This window comes from Olea europaea, chromosome 13 (assembly GCF_002742605.1).
Source record: "Olea europaea var. sylvestris chromosome 13, O_europaea_v1, whole genome shotgun sequence".
NCBI lineage: Eukaryota > Viridiplantae > Streptophyta > Magnoliopsida > Lamiales > Oleaceae > Olea > Olea europaea.
The window spans coordinates 17,512,202-17,531,026 of record NC_036249.1 but is presented as its reverse complement, the minus strand read 5'-3'; the positions used below and the strand labels follow the sequence as shown (position 1 = coordinate 17,531,026).

Genomic DNA, 18,825 nt, shown 5'->3' with positions numbered 1-18,825 from the left:
ATGGAAAGCTTAAACCTTCGTCAATACAAATTTTCAGCCTTTCCGATATTGCATTACTTACCAATCTAATCTTCAACATTTAGTTAACCTAATTTTTTATCATAGCTCAATACAAAATTCACCACCTAGGTCAAGGAGTCGAAGTTTATCACCATGTAAAAATTATAAAGCCTTAACAATCGAAGATACCGTTTTAAGAGAAAGCAATTAGAAAATTGATGCTAATGACAATGTAATTAGCATGAAATGCATGAATCATATTGACCATATGTATAACGTGAAGCTCGAGGTATTACAAGATGTACTCATAAGTCGAATCATATTGGCAAAAGGATTATAGTTTCATCGTAAATAAACAAATTTGGTTTTGTCATACCACATGACATTTTTCGTCACATGTATTGTCTTGACACATTGCTAGATGTCAATTTAGGATGACAAATATAAATTGGTAATAAATTACAAAATGGATATTTTAATTTATCAATTTTGATTAGATTAAAATAATAATTCACATTATTTGGTCTCGTGATAAAAAAATCTAATAGGTCACATACAAAATGAAAACTAGAAAAATGAGATTTATCAGTTAATTAATTGAAAAATGTTGGCTAATTAATTAATTGGGTTGCTCGTTATAGATAATTAATTCATGGACCAAATTCAATTAATTGGATTAATTAAATATTGCACCGGGTTAAGTTTAAGGGATGGGTCAAGCTCCATTTCGACTTATATGAATAAGTTGCTAGGGTTTGAAAATTCATAAGAGATTCGTATTCTTGTTGCCTATGTGGATTTTTATTTGAAGTTATATAATTGGACAACTGTGAATTGCAGATCGTGATTGTTCATGTTCTAAGATCAGCAAATGAGCTTGCAGATTTTGTCAAAGGCATTGTTCAAAACACAAAGCAAATCCATGGTGAGAATTGAAGAATAATTTTTTTCGCTATGCATGACCCAAAAAAATAAAATTTATAATTCAGCAATTTGTTCTCCCAACTGGTTGGCAAGTACATTTTGGATTACAATTTTCGAACTTTTAAGAATGTTCTCATATCATTTTGAAGTACTAACATTGTACTTTAAAATATACATTTCAATTCGCAAAATCACTAGACGATGAGGTAACAATAACAAATAAAATTGGTTACACGAAATGAATTTAATAAATCTAATATGTAACCATCACAACTTTTAACTTATTTTCTGACTATATTTTACAATCGTCAGGATAATTCTTTAGAATGTTCTCAAAAATTTATGACCACCTATGCAATTCATAAACCAAAATAAGAAATCGTTAAACATTTGAATTAAAATAGTTAGTCAAAGATGGTTGCTAAAATAATTTAATAATTTAATTTTGTTCTCTTGAACACCGATGTCAACTTAGATAAATTTTTATTCGACATCAATCAACACTAGTCGGATTTGAATATCCGTGTCCCATTAGTCGAAGTGCAGAAAATTTTAATTTCAAGAGAAGAATGTTAAATGTGTTGGATTCTCGTGAATTACATACATAATTAAATGTTTGCTATGGCCGCATTGTGATTAATTAATTTTTTTGAATATACAAAGAGACTTATTAAGTTATATTATTCTAGAATATAATAAATCTATTCACGTGTGGAATAAGGTCTATTAATTTACGAGATGCTGCTAATGTTATGGTGGCGCCTGATGCTACTAATGATGCTGGTGCGATGGTTGGTTTTGATGATGGTGGTGGTGCTAGAGATGGTAGTGGTGGATCCGGCGATGGCGGTGAGCTGTTGGTTTTAGTTTTGGTTGTTGAAGTGGTTGTGGTGGTTTCCATATTTTAATGTTGTTGGGGTTCGAGTGGTTTTTGTTGGTGGTGCTAGTGGAGGTACTAGTGTTGGTGGTGGATTTGGCAACGACGGTGACAGTGAGGTTGGTGGTGGCAGGGACTATGTCGGAGTTCTGTAATTCATAACAATTAGAGGCAACGTTGATAGAGTGAAGCTAGTGACCTTGGTGATGGGGGGAGGTTCTTTGGTTGGCTGCTGGTGCTGTTGGTGTGGTGGTGGGTTGGTGATAGTGGTACTCTAGGTGGTTAGTACAGGTAGTGGTGGATCTAGCACTGGCTATGAGGTATTGGCTTTGGTTTTGTTTGTTGGAGTGGTGGTGGTAGTTTCCATATTTTGGTGGTATTAAGGGTTTGGGTGGTTTTTATTGGTGGTGCAACTACTGGTGATGGTGGTAGATTTGATGGTGGCTGTGGCGATCATGATCGTGGCAGTGGTGTGGTGGTTGTAGGTGGGATGGCGTAGGGTGGGGATGTTTTATGATCAATTATTTGGCTGATTGTGACCAATAATTTGAGATTGTTACCAATAAATTGAATATTCCGTTGTCAATAACTAATATGCAATCGATAATTTATAACCAATAGATAATGTGACCTAAAAACTTGAGTTGTGACTTATAAAATTTGTTATGTGTGACCGATAAATAAATAGTGACCTGTAAATTTGAGATTTGTAACAATGCTACCAAAAGTGGTACCTCGCGGATCCCCAGGATGATGACTGAAGATGACACGAACAAAGCCTTCCAAATACCTGAAACAAAGGTAACGAGGTGTGTGCTCGTCGTCCCTCCAATGCTTAAGTCAGAAAAGGGATGCAAAGAAGAATATATGCTGGAAATTGTGTATGTAGAACGTACCTGAATAATGGACCTGGGTCCTGTATTTATAGCGGTAGGTAGTGCACTCCTAGTAGGATTGAATAAGTTGGATGTTCTTATCTAATAGAGTCTTGCCTGAGAGAAGTATACTATTTATAATATAATTGCATGACCAATGATACAATTGTTGACATAGAGTTCTTGTGGGCGTAGGAGTCCTGGGTAGAGATGTTTGAATCACATTGAAATCCTCAGAAGGTAAGACTTATTACGGGCTCGGGTGAAAAGTTTGGCTGGAAGGACAGTGCTTGAGTACTTAACCTCGAGGACTTATGGGCTTAGGAGATAGAGTAGAGTCTTCGGGATAAACACCTCGAAGACCATATAAACCCCAGGGACTATACCGCAAAATGAAATTATAAAATTCAAAATGTCCTCGAAACAATAGTCGTCGAGACATGTCAGTCCTTGAGTATCCAACTTGGCAATATCACTGGACCTCGCGCACTCCTTCGTAGAGCTAGCACTCAATGGAGGGGTGCGCTTGGATGTGTGCCACGTGTCGTATCTTGAATGGCTCAAGATAGCGACTTTGGCCTTCCGTATTCCCTCCCTATAAATACCCTCATTTACCTTTCATTTTTTACTTTTACTCACTGTGAAAAACCACTCTACAAACTCGTGCTCGAGGAAAGTAATCCTAATCTAGGCATCAAGAATTCTTTAGGTAAGGCTCGAGACTTCAGTTATTTTTCTAGTACTATTTAAGCAATGTCGGGTAGTGAGGGTAGTGATCGTTCTGAAAGCTAGGGGGGTAATGAGGGCTCAGGAAAGGTGTTAATACCATTAGCTATTCCTATCGACGCCAAACCTAGGTCCTCGGGTGATGTCGTTTTGGAGTACCTTGACCAGGTCAGTACCTTGAAGGAACACCTTGCAATAGCTGCGGCTAGGGAACATGGGTTAATGCCTAACTATGACATTAGATGTCCAAACCTCGAGGATAGGATGGTAAGGGCTCGACAAGGGGAGTTTGTTATTTTTAGGGAGACACTTAAGGCTGGGTTCAGGTGGCCATTACATCCTTTCTTTACTGCATTACTGGTCGAGCACTCTATGTGCCCTGGGCAATTAGTGCCCAACGCCTGGAGAATGGTAGTATAATTTTTTATTGCTTGTAGGTATTTAGGCATCGTCCCTTGTGTTGACCTTTGCAAGTTAGTCTTCGAGCTCAAGAAGTACCCTAGATATACATGCTTTGGGTACCTCTTGGCCATAGGAGGGTTCAGGGTCCCGAGGATGTCTAGTTCTTTGAAGGGGTGGCGGGCGGGTTGGTTCTATGTTATAGCTCGAGACCTTGACTTTCCTTTCTGGCCTGAGTGGGGAATCCCCGATGCCGAGAAGTTTTGTGAGGGTGAAGTGTATCCAGACCATTTGGAGCGAGATAGGAGGATGCTGGTGAAGCTGTGCCCTCTGTTCTCGAGCATGAAAGAGATCAGGGAAGAGGTGATAGATCTGGCAGATGTTAGAGGCATCGAGGGTAGGGTTTACCTCTACCATCCATGTTCTTTTGGAATATCTCGAGCTTATGCTCGTTCTAATGTGTTGTTCTTTCCTTTCAGGAATGTCTTTTGATCCTCGAGCATTGCGTAACTTCGTAAATTCTAGGGCCGGTGCCCAGCCTCAGGGCCAGCCCCAGACGAAGAAGAAAAGCAAGAAGAGGCCTCGAGGCCCCCAATCTGACCACATGGAAAGGGGTCCTAGTGAAACATCACGACCTCAACCAGAGCTACCGAGCCCGACGTTCCAGCAAAGCCAGAGGTCTCCAACTCCCAGGGTCACTCCTCGAGCTCCCTTTGAAGTCGTCGATCTTGAGGACGACACCACTCCTACGGTGGCTTCGATTACTGAGGAGTTTGAAAAGTGCCCCCTGGTCCCGAGCTTGGTCACAAAATATCGGGAGGATGTTGAGCTTGATGAGGACGTCAAGGACCTCGAGCTCCTTATAATGAAGGTTATCCTCGATATTTTTACTTTGAATTCTTTTGTTTACTGTGCAAGATGTGATGCTCGAGGTTTATTGCTTGCAAGTTTTGAGTGTTGCTCGAGGAGTCACCCAAAGAGGTCTTGGAGAGTCCAAGAGAATTGTTGATATTACGGAGTCCCCGAGAAGTAAAGACATGAGGATTGCTGAGCTCGAGGCTGAGCACGAGGCTTGGCTGAAGGAGTACGAGGATGTCCATAAGGAAAACAGGAAATTGAGGGACGAGGCTGGGGCTACGAAGGATGAGGCCAAGGAAGCTAAACTCGAACTGATGCGAAAGACCAAAAAGTTCGAGAACAAGATAGCGAAAGTCAAGGAGCGAGCTTGGGAAGAATTTAAGACGTCAGAGGACTGCGACAGAATCAAGGACGAGTACGGCTCGGGTGCCTACCTCCATGCTTTTAAGGAGGCTCGAGCTTTTCTTCGTCCAAGGTTGCCTGACGTTATCCCTGAGGCCTGAAGATAGTGCCCTCCACTACTGATACTCTCGAGCTCTTAGAGTCTGATGATGGGGGACCGAATGAGGAAGATGATAGCATGGAGGGAGGAGAGGTTGAGGATGCAGATGATGAGATCGATATTACAAACCTCGATCCCCCATTGGGGCATATAGGCTAGGCAAATCCCACCCCTATCCTCGCGCTCTGTTTTTACTTTTTGTAACACATTTTGGAAATGTAATCAAGTGTTTTTCTTGAGGTTATGATTGTACTAGCTTTTGTCCTGTGTTAAATTTTTATTGTAAATGATAGCTCGATCTTGATCACAATTCTCGAGGACCTATATACCTCGATCACTTGTTTTAACATTTATGTTGTTTGTGTATATGGTCTTTTTTTTTACGGCTCGAGGGATGTCATCTCGAGGAATGTTAGAGTTTAACCAAAAGATGATTTGATGATCTCGATGATGAGTGATTTACACTCATTATATTATGCCATTAATTTCATGATTTTGCTATCTTGGAGAGTATTTTAGAAGTGCTAACAAGTGATTTTGGTGTTGTTTTGTAGATTGATGGAAGTGGAGAAAACAAGAGCTAAAAGAGGCCAAAGGAAGGAAATAGGCAAAAGTTAGCGAAATTGGATGAAATGACCAAAATGTAAGAGATCCAAAGTTCGAGGATTAAAATGAAATTAATCAAAAGTCGTGTCGAAACTCACGATGAAGATCCGAGAGTGCTAGGATTCAATTGGATGAAGGAAGGTGTCCAAGGGATCAAATTTAGTCAAAATATGATCACAAATCATTTTCCAACCGAAAAGTTACGCGCCGAAGTTTTGGTCTCACATTGAGACCTATTTCTGACATCGTAAACGATCGAATTGGGAAATGATGTTAGAAGAAAAGTTATAGCCCTTTGAGTTACTTTCCAACGCATCTTGAATCATCTCAACCGGACATCGGATAAAGAAGTTATGCTAAAAATACTGAAGGAGGCAAAAACTGCCTTTTCCACCCGAAGTGGGCGCCGTGGCGCCCAAGATGCTGAAAACAACAGTGAACGTGGCGCCGTGGTGCCCATCTCGCCTGTGCGGAAAAACGGGATTTTATATTTTTGGAATCTTTTTTTGGCCCAACTCAATCCTAATTCGTCCAATAACCCCAACATACTATAAATACTCTTTAAAAACCCTATTTTCATGAGGGATGGAAGGGGGCAAGATGGAAGAATTCAACCACACAATTTGAAGGAGGCAAACATCAAAAGGAAGGAGGAACAATATCAAGGAAGAAGATTGAAGATCTACCCAAAAGACTAGTTTTTTCTATCATTTTCCTTATATTGTTTATTATAATTTGTATGATTTTCATTTATTACATCATGAATTAAACAATTTATCTAAGGGATTGATGTAGCCGAATCAAGATTATGGTTTGATGATTTTATAATTATTTCTTTGATTTTCCCGCTTATATTTAATTGTATCATGATTTTAACGCTTTCAATTGCCTGATCAACTATTGGATGATTTGATGCTTATCAATTCCGACGCTCGAGAGAATGGGAATTTAGGCGTGATCATAAGAATAATACAGCATAGAATTTATATGTTTTGAGAGAAAGTATAAATCTGTGAAGCTTACTCCATAAAAGAATCGGATCTTTATTAAATTATTGATTTTCAATTTTGAACAGAGATGTTAGAATTGGGATCTAGGGTTAATTTCTAATCGGTGCTTGAGAGAGGGGGTTAGAAATACATTAGGATTCTTGCTTTTAAATATGGGAAAATTAATTGGAATAATTTGAATTCATTGAATCATAATTGAAAGTTAGGTGAAATCAATCCCTAAGCCTTCTCATTTGATAAATTTGCATTCTCCAATTTTGTCGCATCCAATTCACGTTAGATTTAGTTTATATCATTCACTCATAAAACATTAAATCCATTCAATCATACATTTGTCTAAATAAAATAGAAATTTCACAATTGTAGTACTCAGTGAAATTTAAATTACAATCCATGTAGGTTCGACACTCTTTACTCTATTACTATATTACAAAACTTGACACCGTACACTTGAGGTATAAAATCACATTGCATAAATCGCGTGGCAAGTTTTTGGCGCTGTTGCCGGGGTTTTTTAATTTGATTTTTACTAATATTATTACCAAGTAATTTCTATTTTAATTTAGATTTTTTTATTTATTTTTTGGTTTTTTGTTAATTTTGGCTATCCATCCTGATCATTTTTGGTATTCTTTTCAGGAACTACTCAATAATATATGCATGTTTCCAACAGTGGCAAGAGAGCATAGCAATTGAAATAAGTAATCTCAACATGGATACAAATGACGTGGTTGTAGAAAATGTCTTCTGTCAGATTTGCTAGGAGATGCATTACATCGAGTACTGTTGACATACACCCATGAACCCTTATACAATAAAGATTGTAAGGTTTATACATTATTTAAAATGCCGACAAGAAGCGATTGACAACTCTGATGAAGACTATATGCCTTTGGAAGATTATGCACCTGACGATTGGGATGAGGACATCATACTTACGGGAAAAGGTCCTCCTATGTTGAATGAGAGGGTGATTGCAAAGTACTACAATAAATTGGCCAATTTGGAAGAGAGCAAAATATCGATTGGAGATTGGAGTTACTTGAATGAATTGAAAAGGTGGAAATACAAACCACTCGAAGGGGTTAAAAAGAAAGATTCCTCGTTGCTTGTGGATCTTGAATGTGGATCAATCGGTCAATCCGAAGAAATTTCAACAATCGTAGAAGAGCCTGAAGTGAATGACAACTTGATCACAAAGGAACCAAACGAAGATGTAGAAATCAATGAAGATAAAAGCAACATAAATTCGTTCGAATTCATTGATGTTAGACAAATTGATTTTGTGATTAAGTTCGATGAAGAAGTTGAAGTCTACATTGTTAAATTTGAATCGGATGGCCTAAAAAGATCCTATTACATTGAAAAGGGCAACGACGAGATTTGGAGAAACAACGAAGAGTAGAGCAAAATCAAAAGAAGAAAAATGGACAGGGCATCAAAAGCCTTCTTTAAAGTTCCATGATGCAATTGCCAAACTCAAGCTAATGACTATAAAGAAGCGCTTCTTGGAAGGCAACCCAAGCATTTTATTTTATTTTTATTTTTATTTCGTTTTCTATTTTTGATTAATAGGATAGTTTCAATTATTTTATAATTTCTATTTAGGAATTCATCAGCCATATCCCATCTTCCCTTAGGTTTATAAGTAGTCAAGTTGGTTATTTGATGTTTGAGCTAAGTAACACTTGTTTCATGTATTTAATATCTAAATTTGATTTTTCAGGAACATAACTTCACGGAACAATCATACCAACTTTGACAAGGAGAACATGAAAAATCTCAAGTTTGGGGGTAAAAGCTAGAAGAAGCGTCCATCAAATTCAACGTCAGAGCACAGACTGTCATTGGCAATTCAGACAATTCAGGGAAGTCCTGCTCATTTTCTTTTAATTTAACATTGGGGACAATGTTTAGTTTAAGTTTGGGGGAGTATATTATAAATTATCTAGAATTGCCTAATTTTCTTATTATTGTGTGAATTGTGTGCATTTAAAAAAAAATTATTTTATTTTATTTGTGTGTTTGTTTTTAATTTCTTAACTGTGTGTATTGTTAAAAAAAATGAATTTATTATTAATATTTTGCATGCTTGTGTGAGTTAGAAAGCCTTGTCGGCGATAATATATATTATTGAGAACATGTGTTGATTTATGAATTGTGGACGAGTTATGTGATCGAGTTAAATTTTTGCTTATTCGTGTGAAACGGAAAATATTTATGCACGTGAGTTAACTAGCGTTGGGCATGAGTAGCTTAATTCACGTTTATAGGTTGAAAAAGAGAACTTAGATGCTAAATTCAAACAACCTTTAAATATCATTATATCCTTAAACCAAATATAGGCTGTTTGGTAGGTTAAGCTGTTGTAAGGAAACTTGGAGATATATGTGGATTCAGCGTGTGCTAAATTTTGTGTGGATTGTCTGAGACTAATAGGATGAAATTGGGTGAAAACCTTAAGTTAGAGGTCAATTTTCGAGAATAAATGTTTAATAAGGGGCATTGCACTAATCATTGCATAAAAAAAAAAAGATCCCAATGAGGACAACTTTAATAATCTCATTGTAAATTGTCTCTTCGTAGCCTTTATGACTCGAGTGATTAAGCCTATAAGGGTTTAAAACCTGGTGTCCTAAAGTCTTCTGATTTGGGAGTCATCGGCCTAAAACTCGCTACAAGGGTCATTTAGAAAGCTTAAGGAAGGGACGTCTGCACAAAGGATGATTAAGGAGTAAAATTTATATCTGAAAAAAATAAAAATAAATTTGGAAATCACATGCCTTGATTAAACCCCGAACACTTGTTTTAGAGGATTAGACCTTTGATGAGAGAACAGTAACTTGGTTGATTCTGAGAGGTTGAAGCAGTCAAAAATAAGGAGAATCCTCATTTCTTGACATGTGGAACTACAACCAGTAAAATCTAACCAAACTTGAGTGGTGTAAGAAATTAGTATTGAAAATTTAACCTTAGGTTACACCATTGGAAAGAGAAAGGAAAATATAAGTGTGGGGGTGTGTGAATCCCACGAGCGAAGCAAGGAAAAATTTGACTTCTAAGGTCGGGAATTGGGTCAACTTATTATTGTACAGCATTGCACTGGACTCTCTCCACACACACACACACACACACTCGTTTTGCATTGAATAGGTGAGAATTTAGCTTTTGCATTATAGCTTTGAAGTGATTCATGGAATCGAAGTTATGTTTTTAATCCTGAGACATGAAGGCAAGCTATCTAGCGAAATTTATTTTAAGTGATTTTGTTTGTCTTAGTTGTGCTTGTGTGTCCATTAATTATTTTTATTGGTTTTGGTGTTTGCTCGAGGACAAGCAAAAGATTATGTTTGGGGGTGTTTGATGAGTGATTTACACTTATTATATTATGCCATTAATTTCATGATTTTGCTATCTTGGAGAGTATTTTAGAAGTGCTAACAAGTGATTTTGGTGTTGTTTTGTAGATTGATGGAAGTGGAGAAAACAAGAGCTAAAAGAGGCCAAAGGAAGGAAATAGGCAAAAGTTAACGAAATTGGATGAAATGACCAAAATGTAAGAGATCCAAAGTTCGAGGATTAAAATGAAATTAATCAAAAGTCGTATCGAAACTCAAAATGAAGATCCGAGATCGCTAGGAGTCAATTGAATGAAGGAAGGTGTCCAAGGGATCAAATTTAGTCAAAATATGATCACAAATCATTTTCCAACCGAAAAGTTACGCGCCGGAGTTTTGGTCTCACATTGAGACATATTTCTGACAAAGTAAACGATCGAATTGGGAAATGATGTTTGAAGAAAAGTTATAGCCCTTTGAGTTACCTTTCCAACGCATCTTGAATCATCTCAATCGGATATCGGATAAAGAAGTTATGCTAAAAATACTGAAAGAGGCGAAAACTGCCTTTTCCACCCAAAGTGGGCGCCATGGCGCCCAAGATGCTGAAAACAACAGTGAACGTGGCGCCATGGCACCCATCTTGGGTGCTGTGGCACCGCCTGTGAGGAAAAACAGGATTTTATATTTTTGGAATCTTTTCTTGGTCTAATTCAACCCTAATTCGTCCAATAACCCCAACATACTATAAATACCATTTAAAAACCCTATTTTCATGAGGGATGGAAGGGGGCAAGATGTAAGAATTCAACTACACAATTTGAAGGAGGCAAACATCAAAAGGAAGGAGGAACAACATCAAGGAAGAAGATTGAAGATCTACCCAATAGACTAGTTTTTTCTATCATTTTCCTTATGTTGTTTATTATAATTTGTATGATTTTCATTTATTACACCATGAATTAAACAATTTATCTAGGGGATTGATGTAGCCGAATCAAGATTATGGTTTGATGATTTTATAATTATTTCTTTGATTTTCCCGCTTATATTTAATTGTATCATGATTTTAAAGCTTTCAATTGCCTAATCAACAGTTGGATGATTTGATGCTAGTCAATTCCGACGCTCGAGAGAGTGGGAATTTAGGCGTGATCATAAGAATGATACAACATAGAATTTATAAGTTTCGAGAGAAAGTATAAATCTGTGAAGCTTACTCCATAAAAGAATCGGATCTTTATTAAATTATTGATTTTCAATTTTGAACAGAGATGTTAGAATTGGGATCTAGGGTTAATTTCTAATCGGTGCTTGAGAGAGGGGGTTAGAAATACATTAGGATTCTTGCTTTTAAATATGAGAAAATTAATTGGAATAATTTGAATTCATTGAATCATAATTGAAAGTTAGGTGAAATCAATCCCTAAGCCTTCTCATTTGATAAATTTGCATTCTCCAATTTTGTCGCATCCAATTCACGTTAGATTTAGTTTATATCATTCACTTATAAAACATTAAATTCATTCAATCATACATTTGTCTAAATAAAGTAGAAATTTCACAATTGTAGTACTTAGTGAAATTTAAATTACAATCCCTGTGGGTTCGACACTCTTTAATCTATTACTATATTACAAAACTTGACACCGTACACTTGCGATATAAAATCACGTTGCATAAATCGCGTGGCACTCGACCATTAAGATAATTAGTTAATACCTCGACGATAATGATTCAATGCTAATCTCGATGCCTAAATGAAGTTTTAACCTTGACGCCTAAGATATTATATCCGACGACAAAGATTCATTTTTGATGAGCTTGACCAATAGGATTATCTTGAGGATTGAATTTCACAAAATCATTTTCAAAATTATGCATTGAGCTCTAGCATAGTACATGTTTATCTCGAGGACTCAATTTCGTAAAATCATTTTCGATGATCAGTGTTGAGCTCGAGCATATAAGTTATCTCGAGGACTCATTTTCACAAAATCATTTTTCGAAATTATGTATTGAGCTTGAGCATAGTTCATGTTTATCTCGAGGACTCAATTTCGTAAAATCATTTTCGATGATCAGTGTTGAGCTCGAGCATATAAGTTATCTCGATGACTCAATTTCACAAAATCATTGTTCGAAATTATGTATTGAGCTTAAGCATAGTACATGTTTATCTCGAGGACTCAATTTCTTAAAGGTTTCGGACAAAGGTAGTAACTCGATCAGGTCATTCCTTAGTAGGGGGATTATCTCGAGGATTAATGACAATGTATGGTACCGACCTATAACATGATTCCCGAGGACAAGGATGGCATTTTTATAAGATCTGTCACATCATTGATCGAGCACTGTGTGGTCGGGAATGTTATTTGTATCATTTGCCCTGGTAACAATCTCTATGAGTTTGCTCGTGGTAATACTTTTTGATTGCTTGCGTGGGGCAAAGCTTTTTGATTGCTTGAGCGGGGCAAGGCTTTAATGTTGCTTACTGCGGCAAGGCTTTTTGATTGCTTGCGCGGGGCAAGGCATTTTGATTGCTTGCGTGGGCAAGGCTTCAGTTGCTTGCGTGGGGTAAGGCTTTTTGATTGCTTGCGCAAGGTAAGACTTTAGTTGCTTGCGCGGGGCAAGGCTTTAGTTGCTTGTGCGGAGTAAGGCTTGATTGCTTGCGCGGGGCAAGGCTTTAGTTGCTTGCGCGGGGCAAGGCTTTTTGATTGTTTGCGTGGGGCAAGGTTTGAGTTGCTTGCGCGGGGCAAAGCTTTTAGATTGCTTGCGCGGGGAAGGCTTTCAGTAGCTAGATCATATTTTGATGAATAACTTAATTCTTATCATATTTTAAAAATAGACTTGGCACGCAGGTTTGACGACTAAAAACGTGAATCTTGGTACGCAGGCCTGACTACCGAAAAATAAGACTTGGCACGCAGGCCTGAAAACTGAAAAAATTAACCTTGACACGCAGGCCTGACTACCGAAAAATGGAAGAACATGTTACTTGTAATATATTTTTAAATTCTCGACGTTCCATGGTCTTGGAAGTGGTCTTCCTGATGTATCCTTTAAATTGTATGCACCTCCTTGGAGCTGTCGAATGACTTCGAAGGGCCCTCCCAAACTGGTCCTAGCTTGCCCAGGGCATGATCCGCTGCTTCGGCCCTTCTTAACACAAGGTCTTCGGCTCTGAATCTCCGCATCTTCACTTTTTTATTGAAGTACTTTGCTGTTCTATCTTGGTAAGAGGCCACTCTTAAAGTTGCTTGATCCCGAACTTCTTCCAAGAGGTCAAGGTGTTCAGTGGTGCACCCTACATCTTCAGGCTTAAGCCTTCTTTGGCTGGGCAACCTGACTTCAACAGGGATGGTGGCCTCAATACCGAAAGCCAACATGAAGGGGGTTTCCCCCATAGTGGTTCTATCGGACGTTCTATATGTCCAAAGTATGGAAATAACTCATCAGACCAAGAACCTCTTACATCTCCGATCCTTGTACGGAGGTCTTGCAATATAATCCGATTGGTCACTTCGACAAGACCATTGCTTTGAGGATGGGAAACTGATGTCAAACGGTGATCAACCCTAGGTTGGAGCAGAAGCTTTTAAATTGTGCATTGTCAAACTGCCTGTCATTATCAGTTATGAGGACTTTCGGTATCCCGAACCTGTATATGATGGACCTCCAAATGAAACTTCTCAACTTAGGCTCTGAAATTGTTGCTAAAGGCTCAGCCTCCACCCACTTAGTGAAATACTCTACAGCCACCGCCACAAACTTCAATTGCCCCTTGCTATTGGAAAGGGACCAAGGATGTCAATTCCCCGTTGCTCAAACGGGGCCCTACAACTAATGCTAGTGAGGTCTTCTGCGGGAGAATGGATGATATTGCCGAATCTCTGGCACTTGTCACACTTCTTGACATATTCCTGGGCATCTTTCTTCATGGTAGGCCAATAATATCCATACCTTATGAGCTTGAAGGCTAATGCCCGAGCTCCTTGATGGTTCTCACATATCCCTTCTATGGAAGTGTGAGGCTTCTGCGAAGTAGAACTCCCTCAATCATGCAATACCTTGGAGCTTTGGACCGGATGTTTCTTGCTACTCGAGGATCTTCTGGAAGATTGCCATGTTTTATGAAGTCCACTATTGGATCCATCCACGATGGCTTATCATCAATATCCATTACACCTACGGTTTGATTGATGCTTGGCTCGATTACAATTCTAACGTGGACTATCCTGTCAAGTCCATCTATTTCCATGAACACCAATCTTGACAAGGCATCGGCCTTACAATTCTCAGTCCGAGTAATCTTCACAATTTCACAACCCTTGAACTTTTTCTGGAGATCATGCACTTTCAAGCAGTATAAGCTCATCTTCTCGTCCTTCCTATCGAACGTCCCTTCAATTTGTCCAACCACCAACAGAGAATCACTATAAATTTTGATATTTTCAAGCTCGAGATTGATGGCAAGTTCTATGGCTATGATGACGGCCTCATACTCTGCTTCATTATTGATCGCCTCAAATTCGAACCTGAATGGACACAGAATGTCTATGAGCATGTCCGGGCTTATGATTATGACCCATACACCCGATCCCGACGAGTTTGATGCTCCATCTACAAAAATTTACCACACGTCTGTAGTCAAGCTCGAGCTACCACCTGGCCCCCGAAGCCTTGGGTGAGTTCTGCAATGAAGTCTACTAAGGCCTGAGCTTTGATAGATGGACGGGGCTTGAACTCTATGTCAAATTCTCCGAGTTCAATTGCCCACCTCAGTAATCTTCCTGAGACATCTGGTTTCTGAAGAATGTGTTTTAGAGGCTGATTGGTGAGCACTACAATAGGATGTGACTGAAAATATTGTCGAAGCTTTCGTGCTACCACTATCAGTGCAAGGGCAAGTTGTTCTGCCAAAGTGTATCTTGTTTCTGTATCAAGTAGGACTTTGCTTACGTAATAAATGGGTTGCTGGGCCTTGTTGACCTCTTTCACCAAAACATCACTCACTGCATTCTGTGATACGACTAAGTATAAATACAAAGTATCCCCGGGCTCGGGTTTGGTGAGGATAGGAGGAGATTCCAATATCTGCTTGAGCTCCTGAAAAGCCTTCTCGCACTCCTCATTCCATTCAAAGCAATGATTACCCCTAAGGGCTTTAAAAAAAGGAAAGCACATGTCTACTGTTCGGGACATGAACCTGTTTAAGGCGGCTACCCTGCCTGTCAACTTTTGAACTTCTTTCTTGGTCCTTGATGATTCCATTGTTGCTAGAGCCTGAATCTTGTTGGAGTTGGCCTCAATCCCCCGATGAGTGATCATGAAACCCAGAAACTTTTCCGAAGTTACGCCGAACACACACTTCTCTAGGTTGAGCTTCATCTTATATTTTCATAGGGTGACGAACACCTTCTCAAGGTCGGATATGTGTTGCTCTACCTTCTTACTCTTTACAACCATGTCATCTACATAGGCCTCGATGTTCTTCCCTATCAAATTGGTGAAGATTATGTTGATGAGCCTCTTGGTTGCCCCAGCATTTTTCAACCCAAATGGCATCACCCTATAGTAATATATGGCTGAATCAGCCATGAATGAAGTCTTCTCTTGGTCTTCTTCAGCCATGAGGATTTGATGATACCTTGAGAATGCGTCTAAGAAGCTGTACAGCTTATGTCTGGATGTGCTATCCACAAGATTATCAATCCTGGGTAGCGGGTAGCTGTCTTTCGAGCACTCCTTATTAAGATCTGTGAAGTCAATGCAAAGCCTCCATTTACCACGGCTTTTTTCACAAGAACAACATTAGCGAGCCAATCGGGGTATTGGACTTTCCTTATGAAGCCCGCTCTCACCAATTTGCCAACTTCTTCCTGAATGACCACACATCTTTCCGGCGCAAACAACCTCTTCTTTTCCTTAACAAGTTTGGCCTTTGGGTTGATATTGAGTTATGGACAGCTACTTCTGAGTCTATCCCGGGCGTATCATCTACCTTCCATGCAAAAACATCGATGTTGCGGGTCAGACAATCGATGATTTCTTCTCGGAGGTTGGCCTGGAGATCCCGATAATAGTGATGGCTTTCTCGTGCTCGAGCTCGACCACTTCTAACTCCTCAACGGGGGCCAATCTGCCCCTTGGCTCGAGCTCGAGGTCTGAAAGTTGCATGACGTCTGTACTCATTCCTCGGATGCTAGTAACATAGCACTGTCTGGCAGCCGTTTGGTTTCCTCTAACTACTCCGATGCCCTAATCTGTGGGGAACTTCATGGCGAGGTGGAAAATTGATACAATAGCCTGGATCTTGTTCAGTAGGGGTCTTCCCAGAATGATGTTGTAGGCCATTGGGGTATTAACCACTTGGAATGGAGTGATCTCCATCACTTGTATATTACCAAATCCTAATGTAAGCGGGAGCTTGACGATACCCTCAGGGATAATGACTCCACCACCAAATCCCTGTAGAGGAGTTTTTACTACTTTGAGCTATTTGGGAGAGATCCCCATTTTGGCGAAAGCCTTCTGCAAGAGTATATTTGCTGCACTCCCATTATCAATCAGGATCCTCTTTACTTCGAAGTTAGCCACAACCGTAGAGACGACCAAGGTATCATCATGAGGATATGAAATTTGTTCCAAATCTCTTGCCCCAAAAGTGATGTCTTTAACTTCATCACGAGATTCCATTGGGGTATGAGCATGTTGGCGGGCATACTGCTTTCGCCCACTATTTGTGTCTCCTCCAGATGCTATGCCCCCGACGATAATATTAATTGTCCCGGCAGTGAGTTGAGCACTGCCTCCGGTTCTAGGCTCTTTCCGATTATCACGATCATTCCTCGGGCATTTATCATGTCCAATGTAATTCCTTAAGAATCCTCTTTTAATGAGAGCTTCGATCTCCCGCTGCAAAGCTTGACAATCCTTCGTGGTATGCCCATGATCCTAATGAAATTCGCAATATTTGCTCCCATCTCTTGTGTCAGGGGGGACTTTATCCTTGAAGGCCACTTTAATTCTTTCATATCCTTAATCGCCATCAAGATGTTTGTCTTAGAGGTGTTCAACCGAGTTAGAGATTCTGAAGGCGCCTCATTTTTGTGCTTTTCCCGAGAATGTTCATGCCGGGGAACGGGATCATGTTGCCTCTTGTTTTTGACCTTTTCATGAGGGGGACCAGCTCTCCTTGGATTCAATGTCTCCTCCATATTGATGTACTTTTTAGTTCGGTTAAGGAGCTCGGTCACTGTCTATGGTGGGGTCTTTGATAAAGGCATTTTGAAGGCCTCACACCTTATGGCATAGGTAAGGGCAGAAACTGCTGCTGTAATATGGAAGTCAGGTATTTGAAGTCTTTCCTTGTTAAATCTTGTCATAAAACCTCGTAGGGTTTCATTTGGCCCCTGGCGTAGTTGCATAAGGGAGGCTGCGGTCTTCCTGATTCGTTCGCTACTCACAAAGAAGGCTGAGAACTTATCAACCAAATCTGAGAATGAGGCTATGGAGTTGGGCTCCAATGTCGAGAACCAATCCCTAGTAGCATTAGTAAGTGTTTGTGGAAAGGCTTTGCACATAACCAGATCCAGCGCAACTTGCAAGTTCATGACATCAGTATATACATTGAGGTGGTTGATGGGGTCGGACGTCCCATCATACTCTTTAATGCGGGGATATTTGAATCTGTCGGGCAAGGGATATAACAATATCTCTGGTGTGAATGGAGTGTTAGGGGTGAAACTCGTTGGTCCCCGAGCATTCCGTTTCAGGCCAGCTGTAATTCCTTCTTGAATGATCTGGGCAATTTCACCGGAATCCATGGCGACCGATCTTGAGCCCGAGGCCATATTGTGAATACCCGAGGTTCCTACTCCGCCAGTTGCGGGGTTTGGTGGTTGTGCTCGAGCATCAGGCATAAAACTGCCATGCTCTGCCTGGGCTGGCAACGGATGTGAATTTCTTTGACTTAATAGTTGTGTGAGCGTGGCAACCTGCTGACAAAGTTCTTCAAAGGCTTCAGTTGTGATGACCGCTGGCAGAGGTGCGGGCACTCCTGACGACTCTTCATGAGGAGCCTGTTGATCTTAGGCAGGTTGAGGGATGGGAGCTGATGAGCTTACGGGAAGAAGACCTGATTGTGTGTTAACCATGGCTTTTGGTAGTGTTTCCCACAGACGGGCGCCAATAATGCTACCAAAAGTGGTACCTGGCGGATCCGGAGGATGATGACTGAAGATGACACGAACAAAGCCTTCCAAATACCTGAAACAAAGGTAACGAGGTGTGTGCTCGTCGTCCCTCCGATACTTAATTCAGAAAAGGGATGCAAAGAAGAATATATGCTGGAAATTGTGTATGTAGAACGTACCTGAATAATGGACCTGGGTCGTGTATTTATAGCGGTAGGTAGTGCACTCCTAGTAGGATCGAATAAGTTGGACATTCTTATCTAATAGAGTCCTGCCTGAGAGAAGTATACTATTTGTAATATAATTGCATGACCAGTGATACTATTGTTGACATAGAGTTCTTGTGGATGTAGGAGTCCTGGGTGGAAATGTTTGAATCATATTGAGATCCTTAGAAGGTAAGACTTACTATGGGCTCGGGTGAAAAGTTTGGCTGGAAGGACAGTGCTCGAGTACTTAACCTCGAGGACTTATGGGCTTAGGAGATAGAGTAGAGTTTTCAGGATAAACAC

At 39.8% G+C, this 18,825-nt stretch overlaps 2 protein-coding genes across 2 annotated transcripts; one reads left to right on the top strand and one right to left on the bottom strand.

Moving 5' to 3' along the window:
- The first annotated feature begins 1,125 nt into the window (after nucleotides 1-1,125).
- Nucleotides 1,126-2,300, top strand: LOC111408497 (glycine-rich protein 5-like). Its single transcript, XM_023038247.1, has 4 exons — nucleotides 1,126-1,130; nucleotides 1,646-1,780; nucleotides 1,872-1,952; nucleotides 2,150-2,300. The coding sequence occupies exons 1-4, from the start codon at nucleotides 1,126-1,128 to the stop codon at nucleotides 2,298-2,300; spliced, it is 372 nt and encodes a 123-aa protein (XP_022894015.1).
- A 14,076-nt stretch (nucleotides 2,301-16,376) lies between these two features.
- Nucleotides 16,377-17,335, bottom strand: LOC111408496. Its single transcript, XM_023038246.1, has 3 exons — nucleotides 17,165-17,335; nucleotides 16,701-17,072; nucleotides 16,377-16,586 (listed from the first exon to the last, which is right to left on the bottom strand). Exons 1-3 carry the CDS (start codon nucleotides 17,333-17,335, stop codon nucleotides 16,377-16,379), a joined length of 753 nt encoding a protein of 250 aa, XP_022894014.1.
- Between the last annotated feature and the right edge of the window lie 1,490 nt (nucleotides 17,336-18,825).

Coding starts and splice junctions, on each gene's coding strand:
- LOC111408497 (XM_023038247.1), top strand. Junction 1,781..1,871: donor TCCGGCGATGGCGGTGAGCT/GTTGGTTTTAGT, acceptor TGGTGGTGCTAG/TGGAGGTACTAGTGTTGGTG. Junction 1,953..2,149: donor AGGGACTATGTCGGAGTTCT/GTAATTCATAAC, acceptor TGTTTGTTGGAG/TGGTGGTGGTAGTTTCCATA.
- LOC111408496 (XM_023038246.1), bottom strand. CDS start 17,335: ATGGAGGAGACATTGAATCCAAGGAGAGCTGGTCCCCCTCATGAAAAG. Junction 17,073..17,164: donor CTAAGACAAACATCTTGATG/GCGATTAAGGAT, acceptor GAATTTCATTAG/GATCATGGGCATACCACGAA. Junction 16,587..16,700: donor CGGTTGTGGCTAACTTCGAA/GTAAAGAGGATC, acceptor ACTCCTCTACAG/GGATTTGGTGGTGGAGTCAT.